Source organism: Cetorhinus maximus, chromosome 3 (genome assembly GCF_964194155.1).
Source record: "Cetorhinus maximus chromosome 3, sCetMax3.hap1.1, whole genome shotgun sequence".
Classification (NCBI taxonomy): domain Eukaryota; kingdom Metazoa; phylum Chordata; class Chondrichthyes; order Lamniformes; family Cetorhinidae; genus Cetorhinus; species Cetorhinus maximus.
Genome location: NC_135881.1, coordinates 109415457 through 109436164, shown reverse-complemented (window position 1 = coordinate 109436164; position 20708 = coordinate 109415457). Strand labels below are relative to the sequence as shown.

The window sequence follows — 20708 nt, the reverse complement described above, 5'->3', positions numbered from 1 at the left end:
GCGGAGTGAATGCTTGTGGATGGGGTGCCAATTAAGTGGGCTGCTTTTTTGTCCTGGACGGTGTCAAGATTCTTGAGTGTTGTTGGAGCTGAACTCAAGCAAGTAGAGAGTATTCTGTCACACTCCTGACTTGCGCCTTGCAGATAGTGGACAGGCTTTGGGGAGTCAGGAGGCGAGTTACTCGCCACAGGATTCTTAGCCTCTGACCTAATCTTGTAGCCGCAGTATTTATATAGCTAGTTCAGTTCAGTTTCTGGTCAATGGTAACCCTCACGAGGTTGATAGTGGGGTATTCAGTGATGCTAATGCCATTCAGCGATGGTAATGCCATTGAGTGTCAAAGGGTGATAGTTAGATTCTCTTTTACTGGAGATGGTCATTGCCTGGCACTTGTGTGGCACAAATGTTACTTGCCTCTTGTCAGCCCAAGCCTGGATATTGTCCCGGTCTTTCTACATTCGGACATGGACTGCTTTAGTGGAATCCTGAATGGTGAACATTGTGCAATCAGCAGCAAACATTCCCACCTCTGACCTTATGATGGAAGGAAGGGCATTGATGAAGTAGCTGAAGATGGGTCGAGGACACTACCCTGAGGAACTCCTGCAGTGATGCAGGAGAATATTCAGAATATTAATCTTTCATTACCCAGTGAGGAATCAGACAGAAATTTAACTGCAAGCAGTAACAGCTCAATCAAGAGGATCTTTTCTTGAAATTGTGTGGATGAATCAAGAGACGCTCTCAATTAAAGAACTGTCTGTATTAGTATAACAAAAATTGCAAAGTACCACATATGCTGTATTTTTCTTCTAAAAAATGTGAATCAACTTTCACCAATTTAACAACTCAGGGCTTACCGTGATGTTGAGATAAACTACCCGGTTGACTTGGTCATAACTGACATAAATGTACTTTACACCAACGTAACTCACATCAATAGATCGTGGGAAGAGGAAAAATACTGCTAGTCCAGAAAGCAGCAAACAAAGTACTACTGATGATGTCACATACAGTTTCCTGCAAAATGTAAGAATTTAAATATTTAAAAAACAGCATATATGATGTTGTGATGTTCACTGGTTCACAATTTAACTGTAAGTTCAGTATTCTTGATATATTAGATCTATCAGCAATCAACTAAGTTGCATGTGCTGTCATTGTATCATTCCGTCACTGCTATTTTGTTGATTTGTTGCCCCCTTCTTTGTTCTATGCATTTACTTATAAATCCATTGTATATTAAATTCGGTTTCATTGAAATATCAAAGAACCTGCAGCAACTGTTACCCTGTGATCCCACAATCTGGTCAGTGGATTCCCACAAACTGCTTAAAATTCTTTCAGAAAGCTTTTTTATTCACCATTTATTTATTGCCAGCAAGCGAAATGTCTAATGCCCAAAATAATAATTTAAACCTATTTTTTTTTAAAAAGGGGGCACAAATTAACTTGTTATTGTGAAATGTTTATTATCTACTTTTCCTGTATTTAAATGCCTTCCTTGAAATGTTACTTGAAGGCCTCAGCTCTCCCAACAGCACAGGCTTCGACTTGGCATTTTACCCAGAATAATGAGCTGAATTTGTATGTTTCAGTCGTAGCAAGTGTCATGTGCCCAAGTTCCCTTAATGCATCCGTACTTTTCAGTCAGCTACACTGATGAAATATTTTTCTCCAGCTGCCAGCACTTACTACTTTGTACCTTTTCTTCAAATAATTGAGAAACAAGTGGCAAATTTAAAAGCATTGGAGCTAAAAGGAGGATGAAATAGCGGAAAGGGGAAATGGTAGTGGATGTGATGGGAATGAAAACGCGTGGGGAAGGGAGATGCTGAGGATATTTTCCTTACAACCACAAATGCAGTCTCACACCATGCTAGACCACTCACCAAAAAAAGAACAGGACAATGAGAAGCAAGAATGATGTAGGGAGAGAAACAGCAGAGATGAGAATGAGAAAGCAGAAGAGATCAGAAAACAAATAAAGAAAGAGATAAGAGTGACTACAGTTTAACACAGGGAACATGATGGGAGATCAATCAATCAGTAGCGATACCCTCAAGTCATTTGCAACTTCTAAATTGGTTCAGGTCCAATCTAATGGTAATCACACTTTCAACTGAATAGAGGCACTTAAGTAAATTAAACCGCCCATATCTTCAATTCCAAGCAAAATACACAAAGACAACTTCCAGTAGCAACAGGAGGTGTCAGCTGTGGCTCAGTTCATAGCACCCTCGCCTTTGAATCAGAGGGTTGTGGGTTCATGTCCCACTCCCGGAAAACCAAGAACTGTGATTGTACTCGAAAGAGTTGCAATCTGTGACTGTTGATAACTCGAAAGAGTTTCCAGTGGCAACAGGAGGTGTCAGCTGTGGCTCAGTTCATAGCACCCTCGCCTTTGAATCAGAGGGTTGTGGGTTCATGTCCCACTCCCGGAAAACCAAGAACTGTGATTGTACTCGAAAGAGTTGCAATCTGTGACTGTTGATAACTCGAAAGAGTTTTCAGTGGCAACAGCTCCAGACACAGACACCAGGTGATACTTTAATTCACTGAGAAAACCGAGCACACCACAGTGCTCCTGAATCCTTTATCCAAGGCTTATGTTTGAATCTGACCATAAGATTCCAATCATATGCCAAAAAAACCCTCCTAATAGCCTCCTCAATAAAACCTCTCTTCAGGCAGCCAAAAAAATCAGAAAACATAACAATTAATCTAGTAATTCCTACCACCCTATAGACTTTAAATACTAACATAAATCCCAACTGTCAACAGATATGTGACTGAAGAGCTAATTCTGCTGACTGATGCACTTGTTGCAGCAGTGATCAATAACAACTTTGAAGGTAGACACTACTGCCAAAAATGCTCACCTGTCAAGATCCTTCTAACAGCCCTAGTGACACTTCCTTATTTTCTCTTACCAATGCCTCCATCCCATTGATCCATTCAAGGGCCCTAAAGTCAGAGAAGCTCAACATGCCTGCCTCCCCTCCTCTTGGAAGTGCTGCTTCCAAGAGGTCCATCCTCTGGAAAAAGCTTCGCCCAAGTCCCAAAGGAGAATTCAGACTCCAGCAACATCTTTCCCCAGCTGACCAACAAAAGCTGACCAACTGTCTGTGTTCTGAAAAGCAACTGTAGCAATACAAACCTCAGTGCCATCCAGAGGATTCTGTCTTACACCTTCAGATAACATATTCTGGAACAGTGATGGAACTATTACAACACAGCTCCCAGTCACAAGATAGGCACCTTGCCCCAAATCCAAAGACACTGCAGAAATTTCTCATCAACTGTTGTAATATCCAGGCCTGACTTTCAGAGTTCCTGAAACTCCACAATAACAACTTGCAGGTAGAATACCAGAAAGAAACTAGAATGCCACTCCTTGAAGGTGATGAAAAAGAGGGAAGACAAAGTGGCCCATTATGAAGGAATAAGGGAATAGCTAAAAGAGGCCTTGTACATCAGGAGTACTGCAATATTTTGTTGCTATTTCCTGTCAACAGGTCAGTTGTTTGGTCAATATCATGCCATTTCACAGATGCCATAACACGTTTCTCCATCTTGTGATGTAGCCTTCAGGTTGTCCTGGTCCTATGTTCGAAAACTTAACGTTTTGCTACCACTCTCCCCTTCAACAAATTATTCAAAATGTACCTCATTGACCATGCCTTCAATCAACTGTCATTTCCTACCATTATTTGGCATCCAATTTCATTTCTGAGAACTATTTTGTATTTATACATTAAAAAGGTGGTATAAAACTGCGAAGAAAATGAGTAAATACAAGAAATGCACAGCAAATCCATCAGTTTCTGTAAAGAGAAGACAGGTTAACAGTAGTGGTTCACAGCAGATTAGCAAACATTTGACTTTGGACACTTTAGAACTGACAATTTTGTTCATAATAGAAAGCAGTTATATGATGATTATAAACTCTTAGAAAAGCTAGACTAGAGAGAAATCTGCTTGTTCAATATAAATTCAGATTCAGTAAAAATCCCACAGGTATTATTTAACCCGTTTAGTCAATTGTATGTTCAAATCTGTGATTCAACAAAACAATTCTGTATCTATCATTTCAAAAATTTTGAAAGTAAAGGTTTAAATAAGCCATAATTACTACTCCTCCATATGACAAAGTGTCTTAAAACAAAGCAGCTTTCTATTACATTTCTATTTGATCAGACCGACTTAATGAACTCATAACTTAACAAGTTATCAACATACAATTGATGTAATCTAGATCCCTTCCATAGAAAATGATAATGAATTTCACAAAATATTTTGCTTTATTAGGTCTCTGCTGAGTTGGCTGATCTTGACCAAATCTGCAGTAAAGTTAATTGGTTTAAATTTACTTATGATTCTCAAGATTACGGTAGAGCAAATCATGCTGGAAGTTTCAGTAATGATTCCCCAATGCAGGAATAGCTTATCAACACTCACTTTAACACAAGAATGATACCACTTTTGAAAGATTGTGGGCAATTGTGGCACCCGTATAACAGTATAAAAATACTCCTTCAAGAGTGAGAGAGGCAACATTGGCAAGAAAAGGAAATTAACTTTTGATTTCAAGTCACAGGAATGCATCAGCCAGGTTCATGTGATTCTACTCAGACACTTATTGGGAGCTAGGTCATTGTGTTTTGTTGACAGAGATGTGCAAATTCTGAAGTCTGATTGATCAAAAACATTAGTATTTTTCTTAAATGAAGAACTTAGCACGGGGGTATAAATTCCAAAAGACAATGATGTAGGACACCTTTAAATTCCTATTTGGCAACTGACAATTCGAACAGAACTTTACAGAAATATCCACGCAAATTTACCATAATCATGCATATCACATTTCTTAAACATTTTAAGAGAACCTACGTCCGTCTTGGTCTCAGTCTCTGATCACTATAAGGAATCAAGGCCACAAGCTGGTTTTCTTGATCTAAATGAACAAAAAAAGATAGATTTAATTCAGGGCAGAATTAGATTAAGATATATTTTTTTTAAAACTCAAATGAAAACTTATTCAAATGAGGAAAGGCTAGTTAGAGTGCTTTCATAACCATGTGTTAATTTATTACATTTTAAAGATGATATTTCTAATTAGCAGCAGTTTTTTAAAAAAAGAACACTACTTGAGAGTAATCTGGAAGTGCCCAAATTGGGAACAGTTAATATAAATTGGTTACTAAAATTTCTCAGATCAGCACTTCAGGCTCAGTCTGAAGCATTTTATGATTGTGTTTTTGAAGTATTAAATATCATATCACCCATTTTAATTTGCCATTCAAGACATTAAATTTAATTCCTTTACCACAACATGTATAGAAACCCAACTTAGAAGAACAAATTTATCAAGTCAATTTGTGGGCTAACACCAGTAAATTACCACAAAGTCTGCAGAGTTGCCATTAAAAACCAAGTGGTTCAGCAGTATCCTTCAGGAGTGCATGTACCATGCCCAATCAAATCTACATACAACTCCGCTACCATACGGTTGACCTTAATGCCCTTAGGGCAACCAGGGATAGACAATATAGCTTTGCCAGTACTTTATAAAACTTTAATTATTAGAATGTGTAAAGTACCTCAGTGCATCAGAGACATTTCAAAGCAGTCCAAAAACCAAAGAATTACCTTTGAAGTTAAATAACTATTAGCACAAACAGTAATTGGTTACTCCTGCTCTGAAAAAGGGTCATACAGACTCGAAACGTCAACTCTGTTTTTCTCTCCACAGATGCTGTCAGACCTGCTAAGTTTTTCCAACATTTTCTGTTTTTCTTTCAGATTTCCAGCATCCGCTGTATTTTGCTTTTATCTAAGTAATTGGTTACTGTTAGCCAGTACATTCCACAAACGCTGGGTGAAGATGCATACAAACCACCAAAAGTCAAAATAGATTGGTAGGTGTACACGTAGGCAGGCCGAGATCCATCTATCCACTGATCCAAAGATAAAGTCAGGTTTCACCTGGGGTGAGTCTGTGTTTTTTTAATTCATTTATGTGGGCATTGCTGGCTAGGCTAGCATATATTGCCCATCCCTAATTGCCCTGAGAAGGTGGAGGTGAGCTTTCTTCTTGAACCGTTGCAATCCATGTGGTGTAGGTGCACCCACAGTGCTGTTAGAGAGGGAGTTCCAGGATTTTGACCCAGCAACAATGAAGGAATGGTGATATAGTTTCAAGTCAGGATGGTGAGTGGCTTGGAGGGGAACTTCCAGGTGGTGGTGTTTCCATGTGTCTGCTGCCTTTGTCCTTCTAAATGGCAGCAGTTGTGGGCTTGGAAGGTGCTGTCTAAGGAGCCTTGGTGAGTTCCTGCAGTGCATCTTTGAAGGAGAGTACCATCTAACTGGTGAGAAATTGCAGAGCTCTGAGGTTCAGAGGGATCTGGGTGTCCTACTACATGAATCGCAAAAGGTGAGTATGCAGGTACAGCAAGTAATTAGGAAAGCTAATAGAATGTTACCGTTTATTTCAAACGTAGGGAGGTTATGCTTCAGTTGTACAGGACACTGGTGTGACCACATCTGGAATACTGTGTACAATATTGGTCTCCTTATTTAAGGAAGAATGTAAACACATCAGAAGCAGTTCAGAAAGTTTACTAAACAAATACCAGGAATGGTACACACTGCTGCTATTGTGCGGCGGTGGTGGAGGGAGTGCTAATCAAGTGGGATGCTTTCTCCTGGATGGTGTCAAGTTTGAGTGTTGTTTCCATGACAAGTTTAACATGACTTTTTAAAATGTTAATAGCAGCTTCAACACAAATAACTCAATCCCTTACCCTGTAAAGGTAATGGTTTATTCATTATATCTGCCTGATGTTTCATAAGTTGTCAAAAATACATCTTAAGCTTTGGTAGGAAATTGTGTTCGATTGAGCTCTCAGACTCATGGATGTTTACAGCACAGCAGGAGGCCATTTGGCTTATCGTGTCTGCGCCTGTCAGCAAAGATCTGACTATACTAATCCCATTTTCCAGTGCTTGGCCCATAACCATGGAGGCTGTGGCAACACAAGTGAATATCTAAATACTTCTTAAATGTTACGAGAGTTTCTGACTCAACCACCCTTTCAGGCAGTGAGTTCCTGGCTCCCACCACCCTCTGGGTGAAAACATTTCTCCTCAACTCTTCTTTTAGCTTTCTACCTCTTACCTTAAATCTATGTCCCCTGATTATTGACCCCTCCACTAATGGAAAAAAGTGCCTTACTATCCACCCTATCTATGCCCATAATCTTATACACCTCTGCCAGGTTCCCTCTCAACCATCACTGCTCCAAGGAAAAGAACCCCAGCCTTTCCTCATAGTTCAGACCCTCCAGCCCAGGCAGCATCCTGGTAAATCTACACCCTCTCCAGTGCAATCACATCCTTCCTATAATGTGGTGACCAGAACTGCATACAGTACTCCAGTTGTGGCCTAACCAGCATTTTATAGTGCCAGCATAACCTCTCTGCTCTTGTATTCTATGCTAATAAAAGCAAGTATCCCAAATGTCTTCTTAACCACCTTATCTACCTACCATGCTACCCTCAGGGGTCTCTTTACATTTGAAATGAAAACTGTTAAACATGTTTAATTATATGGCCAGATGCAGTCTTATTGACTTCAAAAAGGACATTCCTGGATAACTAAACATTGTTGCAAAACTAAAATACTGCAGCTGCTGGAAAGAACGTTGAAAAGTCTCAGAACTGAAACATACGAATAAGGAACACAAGTAGGCCCTTTGAGCTTGTTCTAACATTCAATAAGATCATGGCTGATCCGACTGTAACCTGCCATCTACCCCTGGTAATCCTTCACCCCCTTGTAAATCAAGAATCTATTTAGCTCTGCCTTGAAAACATTCAAAGACTCTGTTTCCAATGCCTTTTGAGGAAGGGAGTTCCAAAGACTCTCAACCCTCTGAGTGAAAAAATTTCTTCTCATCTCTGTCTTAAATGGTTGACCCCTTATTTTTAAACAGTGACCTCCTAGTTCTAGATTCTCCGGCAATAGGAAACATCCACATCCACCCTGTCAAGGCCCCTCAGGATCTTATGTTCAATCAAGTCGCCTCTTACTCTTCTAAACTCCAGCAGATACAAGCCTAACCTGTCCAATCTTTCCCCATAAGACAACCCGCCCGCTCCTGATATTAGTTTAGTAAATCTTCTGAACTGCTTCTAATGTATTTACATTCTTCCTTAAATAAGGAGACCAATATTGTACACAGTATTCCAGGTGTGGTCACACCAGTATCCTGAGCAACTGAAGCATAACCTCCCTACTTTTGTGTTAATTTCCCCTTGTAATAAACGGTAACACTCTATTAGCTTTCTTAATCATCTGCTGTACCTGCTTACTAGCCTTTTGTGATTCATGCACTCGGACACCCAGATCCCTCTGAATCTCCAAGCTCTGCGATTTCTCACCAGTTAGATAATAAGCTTCTTTTTTATCCTTCCTGCCAAAATGGGCAATTTCATATTTGCACATTATACTCCATTTGCCAGATCTTCGCCCACTCACTTAACCCATCTATGTCTCTTTGTAGCCTCACGTCCTCTTCATAACTTACTTTCCTATCTTTGTACCATCAGCAAATTTAGCAACTGTCTCTTCATCCAAGTCATTTATATAAATTGTATAAAGCTGGGGGCACACCACTAGTTACATCCCACAAGCCAGAAAAAAGACCGTTTCCTGTTAGCTAGCCAATCTTCTATCCATGCCACTATGTTAGCCCCTACACCATGAGCTTTTATTTTCGCAATAACCATTGATGTGCCAACTTATCAAACACCTTGTGGAAATCTATGTACAGTACATCCACTGGTTTCCCTTTCTCCACAGCACACGTGACTCCTTCAAAAGAACTCCAATATGTTGGTTAAACATGATTTCCCCTTCACAAAACACTGGCAATTTAATCCAGGCAATGGAGGTCTCGCCTGCCAGCGGGAGAGCCAGCGAGAGCCCCATGATGCCTGCATTGGGGAAGGCCCGCCTTATTCAGTGCCTGAACTTAACTGGCCATTGGCCAGCCTTCCCAAGAATTTAGGACCCCAGTGGCAGAAATCTTACCAGTCAGAGGCTGCCAGCTCTCCACTGCAGACAGCAGAAGCATGAGCAGTGGCAGCTACTGGCAATGCATCCACTAGAGGCCTAGGGTCACCAAGGGAGCCTGGTCACTAGTGAGTGAGGGCAGGATGAGGGTTGCAGGGAGAGGGGTCGTTAGCTGGGCGGGGGGGGGGTTTGAAAGAAATGGTGGAGGGTGGCTCTCAGCAGGTTCCCCCCATCCCGACGTAGGGTCCCTCAATCAGGGACTGAGTGGCTTTGAATAAGGGACCTCCTATCTCCCCACTAGAAGCCACAAACAAACCCAGTGTTTGATTTTTAGGCTCCCTGGATAGCAATTCCCCTGCCTGTCATTGTTTGAAGACCAGCAGCACAAGATGAGGTACTTAAGTAGGTACCAAGTAGTGTTCAAGTGGGAAAGTCGTCCACGAGGCTTCCTGTCCCAGATTTAACTGGGCGGAGGTGAGAAGGCAATAGGATTCCCATCGAAACTCTCCTGCCTGATTAAATACCTCCCTGCCTCTAAACTCATCACCTGGGAGGGGTGGTTGGGGGGGGTAGGATGAGGGAGGCATTAAATTCTGCCCATTGTCTCTACAGATGCAGACCTGCTCACCAATTCCAGCATTTTCTTTTTTTTTTATGTATGAGCTTTGCTGCAACGGTTACAAGGTGATCAAGATTCGGAAATAAACATTCCAGGGTACACAATATTTCAGAAAGAGACAATGGCAAAGGAGGTGGGATAGCCCATTTAGTAAAGGATAACATAAGGACATTAGTGAGAAATGATCTGGTCTCTGAAGATCGCAAAGTGGAAATCAGTTTGGGTGGAAATTAGGAAAAGCAGGAGTCAAAAACACTGGTGGAACTAGTTTATAGGCCTCTAAACAGCAGTATACTGTTGGGAAGAGCATTATACAAGAAATAATTGGAACCTGTAACAAAGGAAATATAATAATTTGGAGGGGGGGTGCTTTAATCTTAATATAGACTGGGACAATCAGATTAGCAAGAATGATCTAGAAGAGGAGTTTGTAGAATGTTTTCCTGATAGTTTCGTGGAGCTGCACGTAGTGTAACCGATTAAGGGTAAAGCTATCTTAGATCTAGTATTGTGTAATCACAGAATTTTAACAGAACAGGAGGCCATCTTGTCGTCACTGGCTCTCCAAATGAGCATTGTGACCTAGTGCCATTGCCCTGCCTTTTCCCCGTACCCCTGACACATTGTTTCTATTTAAATAATCATCTAATGCCCTCTTGAATGTCTCAGTTGAACCTGCCTCCATCACACTTCCAGGCAGTGCATTCCAGACCCAAACCACTCGTTGTGTGAAAAAGTTTTTTTCACCATCACAGTTGCTTCTTTTGCAAATCACTTTAAATCTGTGTCCTCTCGTTCTTGATCCTTTTACGAATGGGAACAGCTTCTCCCTATCTACTCTGTCCAGCCCCCTCATGATCTTGAACATCTCTATCAAAATTCCTCTTAGCCTTCTTCTCCCCAAGGAGAACAGTCCCAACCTGTTCAATCTATCTTCGTGAGTGAAGTTTCGCATCCCTGGAACCATTCTTGTCAACCTCTTCTGCACTCTCTCCAATGTGTTCACATCCTTCCTATAATTTGGCACCCAGAACTGTATACAATACTCCAGCTGAGGTCTAACAGGTGTCTTACACAAATTCAGCATAACCCCCTTGCTCTTGTACTCTATGCCCCTACTAATAAAGCCCAGGATACTACACACTTTAATAACTGCTCTCTCCACGTGTCCTGCCACCTTCAGTGATCTATGCACATATATGCACCCAGGTCTTTCTGCTCCTGCACCCCCTTCAAAATTTCACCCTTTATATTGTCTATCCATGTTCTTCCTACCAGAATGCATCACCTCACACTTCTCCACATTGAACGTCACCTGCCACCTATCTGCCCACTTCACCAACTTCTCTATGTCCTTTTGAAGGTCAATACTGTCCTCCTCAGTTTACAATGCCCCCAAACTTTGTATCATCTGTAAACTTTTAAATTGTCCCCTATACCCCAAGATCTAGATCATTAATATGTATCAGGAAAAGCAAGGGTCCCAATACCAACCCCTGGGGCACTCCACTACAAGCCTTCCCCCAGCCCGAAAAATATCCATTGACCATTACTCTCTGCATCCTATTTTTCAGCCAATTTTGTATCCTTTGCTACTGACCCTTTTATTCCATGAGCAATAACATTTTTCATTGTATCAAATGCCTTTTGAAAGTCCATGTGCACCACATCAACATCATTATCCTACTGAACTTTTCTGTTACCTCTTCAAAAAAAACTCCAGCAAGTTAATTAAACGCTATTTCCCCTTTAGAAATCTATGCTGGCTCTTCCTTATCAACCCATATTTTTTCCATATGACTACTAATTCTATCCCGAATAATTGTTTCTAGAATCTTGCCCACCACTGAAATTAAACTGAAATATAAGTAAACTACCCAGAAATATAAAAAAAAGACTAAGAGTTTTTATAGGTACATAAAAACGAAGAGTAGCTAAAGTAAACATTGGTCCCTTGGAAGCAGAGACAGGAGAAATTATCATGGGGAGAAGGAAATGGCAGAGGCATTGAAACAAACATTTTGTGTCTGTCTTCACAGTATAAGACACAAGTTCCATTCCAGAAATAGACAATAACCTAGGAGCTGAAAAGTGGAAATTAATATCAGCAAGGATAAAGTACTGGAGAAACTTAAGGGATTAAAAGTTGACAAATCCCCGGGACCTGATGGCCTACACTCGGAGATTCTAGAAAGAGATAGCTAGCACACCCAGTGTCTCTGCAGCCATGATTTTCCAAAATTCCTTTGATTCAGGAATGGTCCCATTAGGTTGAAAGTTGACAAATGTTACTCCTCTTTTCAAGGAAGGTGGGAGAGAAATCAGTGAACTACAGTCCAGTTAGCTCATCAGTTGCTGGGAAAATGCTGGAATCTATTAAGGGAGTCTTAACAATGCACTTAGAAAAGCATAGTATGATTAGAATAAATCAGCATTGTTTTACTAAAGGGAAATCCTATTTGATAAATTTATTAGAGTTTTTTGAAAATAACTAGTAAGGTAGATAAAGGGGAACCAGCAGATGTAGTGTACCTGGATTCCCAAAAACACATTCAATAAGGTGCTGCACAAAAGGTTAATAGGCAAAATAAGGGTGATAGAGTTGGGGGTAATATATTAACATCGATAGAAGATTGGTTGACAGATAGAAAACAGAGCAGACATAAATGTGGCTTTTTCAAGTTGGCAGGCAGTGAATAGTTGAGTGCCACAAGGATCAGTGCTGGGGTCTCAGCTATTTACAATCTATATTAATGGCTTAGATAGAGACAGAGAGTAAGTTATCTAACTTTGCTGATGATACCAAACTAGGTGGAAAAGTAAGCAGCGGGGGGAATACAGAGACTGCAGAAGGATATAGACAGGCTAGATGAGTGGGCAACAGGATGGCAGATGGAGTCCAATATAGGGAAGTGTGAAGTTATTCACTTTAGTCGCAAGAATAAAAAAGCAGGTTTTTTTTTGAAAGGCGAGAAATTTTTAAGTGTTAATGTTCAAAGAGACTTGGGTGTGCTGGTACAAGGAATGCAGAAAGTTAGCATGCAGGTGCAGCAAGCAATTAGGAAGGCAAATTGCATGTTGACCTTTATTGCAAGGGGATTGGAGTACAAAGAACTCTAACTACAGTTAAAAAGGACTTTGATGGGACCGCATCTGGAGTTCTGTGTTTTAGTCTCCACATTTAAGAAAAGATATACTTGCATCAGAAACGGCACACCGAAGGTTCGCTAAATTGGTCCCTGGGACGAGAGGGTTGTCCTATAATGAGAGGCTGAGTAAATTAGGCTTATATTCTCTCAAGTTAAGAAGGATGAAAGGCGATCTTATTGAAACCTACAAGATTCTGAAGGGGCTTGATAGGGTGGACACAGAGTGTTTCCATTGATCAGGGAATTTAACACACAGGGGCACAATATCAGGATAAGGGACTGATCATTTAGAATTGAGATGAGGAGAAATTTCTTCACTCAAAGGGTTGTGAATCTTTGATATTCTCTACCCCAGAGGGCTGTGGATGCTCCATCGCTGAATACATTTAAGGCTGGGATAGACAGATTTTTGGTCTCTCAGGGAATTAAGAGACACGGGGAGCAGGCAGGAAAATGGGAGTTAAAGCCCAAGATCAGTCATGATCATATTGAATGGCAGAGCAGGCTGTGTGCTCTACTCCTGCTCCTATTTCTTATATGTTCTCTCTGTTTCTTGAGATTGGGATCAGAGAACACAAACTGCGTAAAATAGGTTTATGTAAAATCCATTACAATTTGGTTCAAAAATAGGTTGGAAATTGACAAAGGAGAAAATGGTTGCCGTGTAATTAAGGATTGATTATGCAAATGAGATTTGGCTTTTACCGGAAAAGATTAAATTGGCGCCTTACAGGCTTTGCACATCAGGTCTGTGAATTGTTTGAGTGTCAGCTAGGTTCACTGCACAGCATCTTGCTGCTGAATCAGGAGGTTATGGGTTCAAGTCATAAACCAGAGGCTTGAGCACAAAATCTAGCTGACGTTTTCAATTTGGTAGTGCTAAATCATCAGAAGTGTTATTTTTTGTTATTTTTGGAGATGATAAACAGGTGGACATAAAGGATCTCATTGCACAATTCAAAGATGAGCAGGGAGTTCTCAGCGTTCAGGTCAAGACTCATCCCTCAATCAACACTGCCAAAAAAAGATTAACTGGTCATCTCTAACATTCGCTCATGTGAAAGTTTGCTGTGTGCAAAATGCTTGGTGCAATGACTACAACTTGAAAGTAATTTGTTTGCAATGAAACCCTTTAGGAAGTAAAAGGTGCTATATAAGCGACAGTTCTTTGCAAGAAAATTAAAAACAGACTTTTGAAGCTTGAAACGGATTTCCTAACTTGGGTGACTTTAAAGCAAATCATATAATGACTGTCAAATCACTGAATATATTTAAGTTTGAGATAGATAGATTTTTGAATTACAGGGAAATCTAGGGTTATGGTAAACAGACAGGAAAGTGAAACTGAAGTCAAGATCAGATCAAACCATGATATTATTCATTAGCATAGCAGGCTCCTTTATAGTCTACTCCTGTTCCTATTTCTTTTACTGGCTGGGATATTCTCCAAAATCTGATAAAGGTCTCTACAAGCCAGCAAAGGTCAAAACGCGTTAGGCCTGACTTGCTAATATAGAAACAGGATTCTTTGGTAACAAATAATTTCAGGTCTATTTTATCTGTGTGCATTTTATCTACCAATGATGTTAATTTTCCAGCCAAAGAACAATAAACTGCAAAATATCTTTAAATTGACACTTTAAGCAAAGAAAATCTCAAATTTAATCCAGATTTAAAATGTATTGAACTTCTACAAACCAATAAGATTTAGGAACATACCCAAATATAAGATATCTGTGAGGTACACCTTAAATACAATGTAAAAGAGATTTATCATAAAAGAATACTCTTCAGGGCTCCCACTAGACTTCAAAGTTTATATTTTTTTGAAAACTAAACTCATAATAGTAGTCACTAAAATATGACAAATGAATGCTATGATTCTATTTCAGCCTGCAGTTTTTAAAACTTAAGTATCTACAACTGAACTGTAGCATTATGTTCCACAGACAGCTATGCATTAACAATCACCAAGCAGAACTGAAGCTCTTAGTCATTGTTTATGTGAACCATTTCACTTCATAAAACACTTGTCCAATATACATCAATCCACAAATTCTACAACCATGAAATGAAAGTCTCCAAAATATCAGTGAGAACATTCAGAAACACCTACCTCTTGGAATTCTTCCTGTTCCTTGACACGTTGGACAGGTAACACTGTCTCGGCCTGTGAATTCCACATATGGAAACTGGGACACATCCCCATTTCTACCAGAGTCTTCATCCTGATTGTCTGAAATATCCAGTTTATCCCTGTCAGTTATTGATGTGCCAGACCCACTGCTTTCACTCATGGGTTTGTGCAGTGATAAACGAGATAGATTTTTCCCCATGGTTCAATGATCACTTTAGAGGAGAAAGAATGAAAGCAAGTTAACTTGCATATACATGGGATCCAGAAACTCTACCTATAAATCCAGTAGCGAACAAAATCTTCATTTACATCTCTAAAATTGAGCTTCCAACTGAAACATAACTGATGCTACATCAGGACAAATTTATAAAAACACAATAACACAGGATCATTACTATGACTGAAAACCATCAGGACAGCTGTTTCACTAAAGACATTCTCAGACTGTTCATTTATTTGTCTTAAACCAGTCATATTAGCCAAGACAGAGCAATTAGATGAAAATCGTCATCGAGCACCTTCTGCAGAATTCTTCCCATTCCACTTTTCCCTCTCTTCACCTTTCTCTAGTTTTCTCTATTGTAGCTGCCTTTCAATCAATAAACTGGTTTACTAGTGATGTTAATGGCCAATTTGACCCTCCTTATATGCATTTAATCTGCATCCATTTTTAATTTGTATGACTGTACATCTATGATGATTTTCATCTAATTACTCTGTCTTGGCTAAGGTTAATGACTGGTTTAAGACAAATAAATGAACAGTCTGAGAATGTGCCATATATATCGCTTTAGTGAAACAGGAATTATTCAACTAGTTTGATTTTAGATCCTAAATTAGATGCTTTTCAATAAACTCAAGTTTGGTTTAATGAGAACGTGAAGGATATGACATGCATGTTAATTAACAAACTGGAAATCAATGGGAGGTTGGGGGTGGATTAAAAATCGTGTCAGGTGACACTATTCATGTTTGAAACATCAGACATCGGGTACTCATCATCTACTAAAATACTTGGCTGTCACTTGAACCCAACTTTCACCTGGCTATTGTAACAGCTTTTTGTGGAAATAGCTAAACAGCATTAGAATTCAAAGCCTTAACAAAATTAGCTACTTTAAAATAATTTCTAAAGTAAAACAATTAATTCAGTATTTATTATAGAGTATCACTCAAGATGCCCCCAAATCCTGGACAAATGCTGCTAAGTTTTCTACGGAAATTTGCTTCAAGCCAAAGCACTTTACAAAATATGACACAGCCACATAGGTGACGTGAAATCAGATGATCAGAAGCTTGATCAATGAGGTAGGTTTTAAAGGCTGTGTTCAAGGAGAAAAACGAGGTAGAGAGGTGGAGAGATGTCAGAGGGGATTGCCAGGGATCTGGGTCCAGGCAGCTGAAGGCACTGCCCCCAATGATGAAGCGATTAGAATTGGAGATGTTCAAGAGGTCAGAATGAGAAGAGTGCAGATAAAGTGAACGATTAAGGGCTGGAGAGATAGGGAGGGGCAAGGCCATGGAGGGATTTGAAAACAAGGATGAAAATTTCAAAATCAAGATGCTGCATGATGGGAGCCAAATGTAGGTCAGTGACCACAGGAGTGATAGGTGAACGGAACTTAATTCAGCAAATTAATTATCAGAGCAAAATATTCTAAAGGTGAAAAATGGTGGCAGTTTAACATTCAATTAAATCTTTTATTTTCAGATAAGATCAAAAATGGCAAAATTTAAATAAATAAGCATAGGAGCATTGGGGGGGGGGGGGGGGGATAAAAGTACCCTTGAAAAGATTTGTATAGAAATACATAACTTTCAAATTTGAATTTTCTATAAGCAGCTAAAGCCAAGTCTCAGCTTGTAAAGAACAGCAACACTAAATGCTATAAAAACAGAAAACACTGGAAACACTCAGCAGGTCACAGCATCTGTGGGGAGAGAAACAGAGTTAATGTTTCAGGTTGATGACCTACATCAGAACTTTTATCAGTTCTGATGAAAGGCTATTGAACTCAAATGCTAACTGTTTTTCTCTTCTTAGACCACCTGACCTGCTGCATATTTCCAGCATTTTCTGTTTTTATTTCAGATTTCTGGCATTCCAAGAATTTGGCTTCTGTAACAGTAAATGCAATATACCTTAACGTACAAGTAATTCTATTTGCTTGATTAGTAACTATTACTCGAGACATACAAATCATCTGACAGCAAAATCCAATTGTACTGTGTCTAAACATTTAAGATAGCAAAACAAACAGAATGTACTGCAAGCAAGACTGCACTATATTGCACTGGCAGCACTACAATAATCACAAAAGTTAACTATATCTTTGACTTTGACCAACAAGGAAAAGGACATTGGGACATAAGTCTTAAACATTCAAAAATTGCATTTTTGTAGTGATCCAGATTGGTAAATGCAATCTCATTGTTGTCCTTCAACTAACCAATTACAAAAAGTAGTTTTCTTAGGAATGTACTAATACACATACCTAGTGCTAAATCTCACTCTACTATAAACTGCAAAATATTCATCAATACTGAAACTTAAAAACTGGTCTATTGCCTCCTACTGACAGAAGCACCCACTTTCTCCCCTTCCCCATTATAAAAATCAATGTAAAACCCTATTGGAGGAATTAGGTCTTCAAAAACAGAAAAAGTCAAACAAAACTAAAAACAAAAATGCTAAAAATAGAAAAATACTGGAACATCTCAGCAGATTATAGTAGCATCTGTGGAGAGAGAAAGAGAGTTACCATTTCAGGTCTAAGACCTTTCAAGAGAACATCAAAAACTTGATAATCATTGTAAAATGGTCACCACAACAGAGATTATATTTAGGGAGAATATACATAAACATGTTTCAAAATTCTTTTTACAGGGGATAAATGAGTTCTGATTTAGGAGAGGACTGGATTTAAAGTTAAATAAAAGTGAAATCCAGTAAAATTAGATTTAAAAACAGGTTGAGCTTTCTATAATGTCTGCCAACTATCACAATTGGAGCTGTCCATGTAACTAACAAAGTCAATCATTTCAAGTCAACCAATTTAAAACAGAAGCTCAGGAGAATACATGCATTCACTTTATTGTTTCATATCAGATGCCTGTACTTAAACTTAAAAAAGGTAGTGCTGGAAACAAGATGAAATGAATAAGATAAAATAGTCTTACCATCTGAGTTACAGCCTGGGAGTCCAAAACCAAAAAGAATCAAATAAATGAAATGTAATACAAAATAAAACATATGAATATATTTTAGAGGAAACCAAAGCATAGTCAGTTGAGGAAACTTGCCAATAAGTCAGTATTCAGTAATAGTTCCCAATCTTCAGACAATCGAGGTGATTAATCTAGCTCAAACTGCAATAAGCTACTTGGAGACATGGGTGACATCCTTCCAGCTAATCAGATTGCCATAACGCTATGGGCCAATTTGTTAGTTAGGGGGACATTAATACAGCTAGTAGACAGCTGAGTAAGCCAGAGCATATGGTCTTTATAGAAAGACAGCAAGTCATTATTCTGTAATATTGAATTCAATTACAGGTGGAGTGGTTTTTTTCAGGTTGTATTTAAAAAGAGAAATGTTTACCAGCTAAAAAGGACAAACTTGCATGAAGCAGTGAGACTCAAATGTAACAGACAAAACATGCACATTATTTCATGTATCAGCAAATACATTGCACTGCACACGACTGACCGCACGCATCAGGTTACGGACGTCATTTTACGAAAAGGAAGTCTAACTTTAATAAATAGGCACAGCTACACAACACAAATGTGATGCGGAAAGCTACTACTTTTCCATACTAAATACTGCCCCATTAAAACTGGACAAGAAGCTGGAAAATAGTGATTTTAAGTATTTGCCCCAGAATTTAGAAGCCTTCCAAAATTTACTGGAGGGAACATTATAATATTGTAAATCTCCCATAAATCAACTGCATAACGTATTCTATGGAAAACTTCCGCACGACAGAGGTCGGAGCATGACAAAATTGCAGGGACAGAAATGCCACAACAGGCTCCCATCCCCCTTTCCCTCAGTATGCTCCTCCCGAGTGCAGCCGTGCGCATCGAATGGGGAGAGGTTGAAGAAAGTGGCTGCCCTGAGGCGATGCACTTGCAATGACCCAGACCGTGCTCGCGGACACCGTTCGGGAAAACCTCACGCGCTGCCTCGGGGAGCAACCGCCGGCGCTGGGGCCCCGAGCGGGAGCCGCCGTCCATTTAATCGGTGTCAAATTTTCCTCTCAAAAGACCTCGAGCGCCCGCACCTTACCTTGGCTCCGGTACCCGGCGCCTGCCTCTAACTGGTTAGGTGTCGGGAGACAGCTGGGTGGGGTTCCGCCGCTCTGTAAGTTAATTTTTTTTTTAACAGCAGACTGATCGGCCGCTTCCCTGCCGCCGTGTTTACCTTTCTCTCCACGTCCCGGATCAACGGCAGCACGATGATGATGGGATTGCGTCACCGCGTTTCCCACATTAATACAAGGACATGCCTAGCACAGAGAGAGAGAGAGGTGCGTGTTTGTGTTTCGATGCTTCTCGAATGTGCTTCTTACCTTCGCCGAAATAAATTTGCTCGATGCTTGAAACTTATAAAGCTGAGATCTGATGTGACAGTAGTCTTTTTAGGGCTAAAAGTGAGATTTTACAACGGCAGTTATTAGATCCAGCAGCGTAGTTGAAACCGGTCAGGACTTGCTTTACTAAAACCCGAAGGCAGATCGCATCTGGAATACACACTCTCCAAAAGTGCTGTGAGTTGGCCTCACCTATAAGAGTGATGCAAGATTATAAATGACATAGGTTAAGAAAGTAAAATGGCATAAATATCGCATGAATTACACAGTAGGGTTACCAACTCCGTTTTGATATATTTCTGGCGATTTAATCATATGACATGGCAGGAGGGTTCAGCTAAGTATGAACTTATAAGTCTAAAAAGAAAAGTCAAGACTATAGAGTAGAATAGAAATTTGAATAAAATCAAATAGGTTGTGTCAGGAAGGGACAGAGAGTTTAACAACAGTAGTAGAGCGTTGTCAATTAAGGCCACATCAGGGAAAATAGTGAAAAGTTCAAATCGAAGTCGATATATGTGAATGCACAAAGCATAACAAGATAAATGGGCTTGATCATTTAGGTAGTACTGGGATGTGATTGAAGAGTGACCAAAGTTGGGAACTAAATATTTCAGGGAACTTTTAGAAAAGATAGGCAAAGTGGAAAATGGGGTGTTATATCCCTCATAATAAAGGATGAGATAAAGGTAGTAGTGAGAAAAGATCTTAACCTAGAAAATTAGGATGTAGAATCAGTATGGGTTGAGCCAAGAAATGTCAAAGGCCAGAAACTACACTGGTGGGTGTAGTTTATAGGCCCCCTAACAGTATACATTATGTTGGACAGTGTATAAATCAGGAAGTAAGGACCATATGACAAGGGTAATGCAATAATTGTAGGGGGCCTTAATCTTCATGGAGACAGAACAAAATAAATTTGCACAAGATGCTTGAGGGACGAGTTCATGTAATATATTTGCGACAGTTTTCTTTAACAATATGTTAAGGAACCAACCAGGGAACAGACTATTTTAGATCTAGTATTGTGCAATGAGATGGTGTTGATTAGTAATCTTATAGTAAATGATCTTCTGGGAAGAGGGATCATAATATCAAAAACTCTGCTGTGTCCTTACTCTCACCAAGT

The 20708-nt window shown here is 39.7% G+C and overlaps 1 protein-coding gene across 2 annotated transcripts in view; it reads right to left on the bottom strand.

Annotated features, from left to right (window-relative positions):
* Positions 1 to 19475, bottom strand: part of tmem106ba (transmembrane protein 106Ba) — a 33756-nt gene extending 14281 nt beyond the window's left edge. The window contains exons 1-4 of one of the 2 annotated variants that reach the window (XM_078538827.1): positions 19411 to 19475; positions 14964 to 15196; positions 4894 to 4957; positions 861 to 1020 (exon numbers count right to left, since the gene is read on the bottom strand). In XM_078538827.1, coding sequence (XP_078394953.1) covers positions 861 to 1020; positions 4894 to 4957; positions 14964 to 15183 — 444 coding nt within the window. In that variant the 5' untranslated portion in view covers positions 15184 to 15196; positions 19411 to 19475. Of the gene's footprint in view, positions 1 to 860; positions 1021 to 4893; positions 4958 to 14963; positions 15197 to 19275 lie in introns of both variants that reach the window. The other variant, XM_078538826.1, reaches the window with a different exon arrangement.
* Positions 19476 to 20708: the final 1233 nt, after the last annotated feature.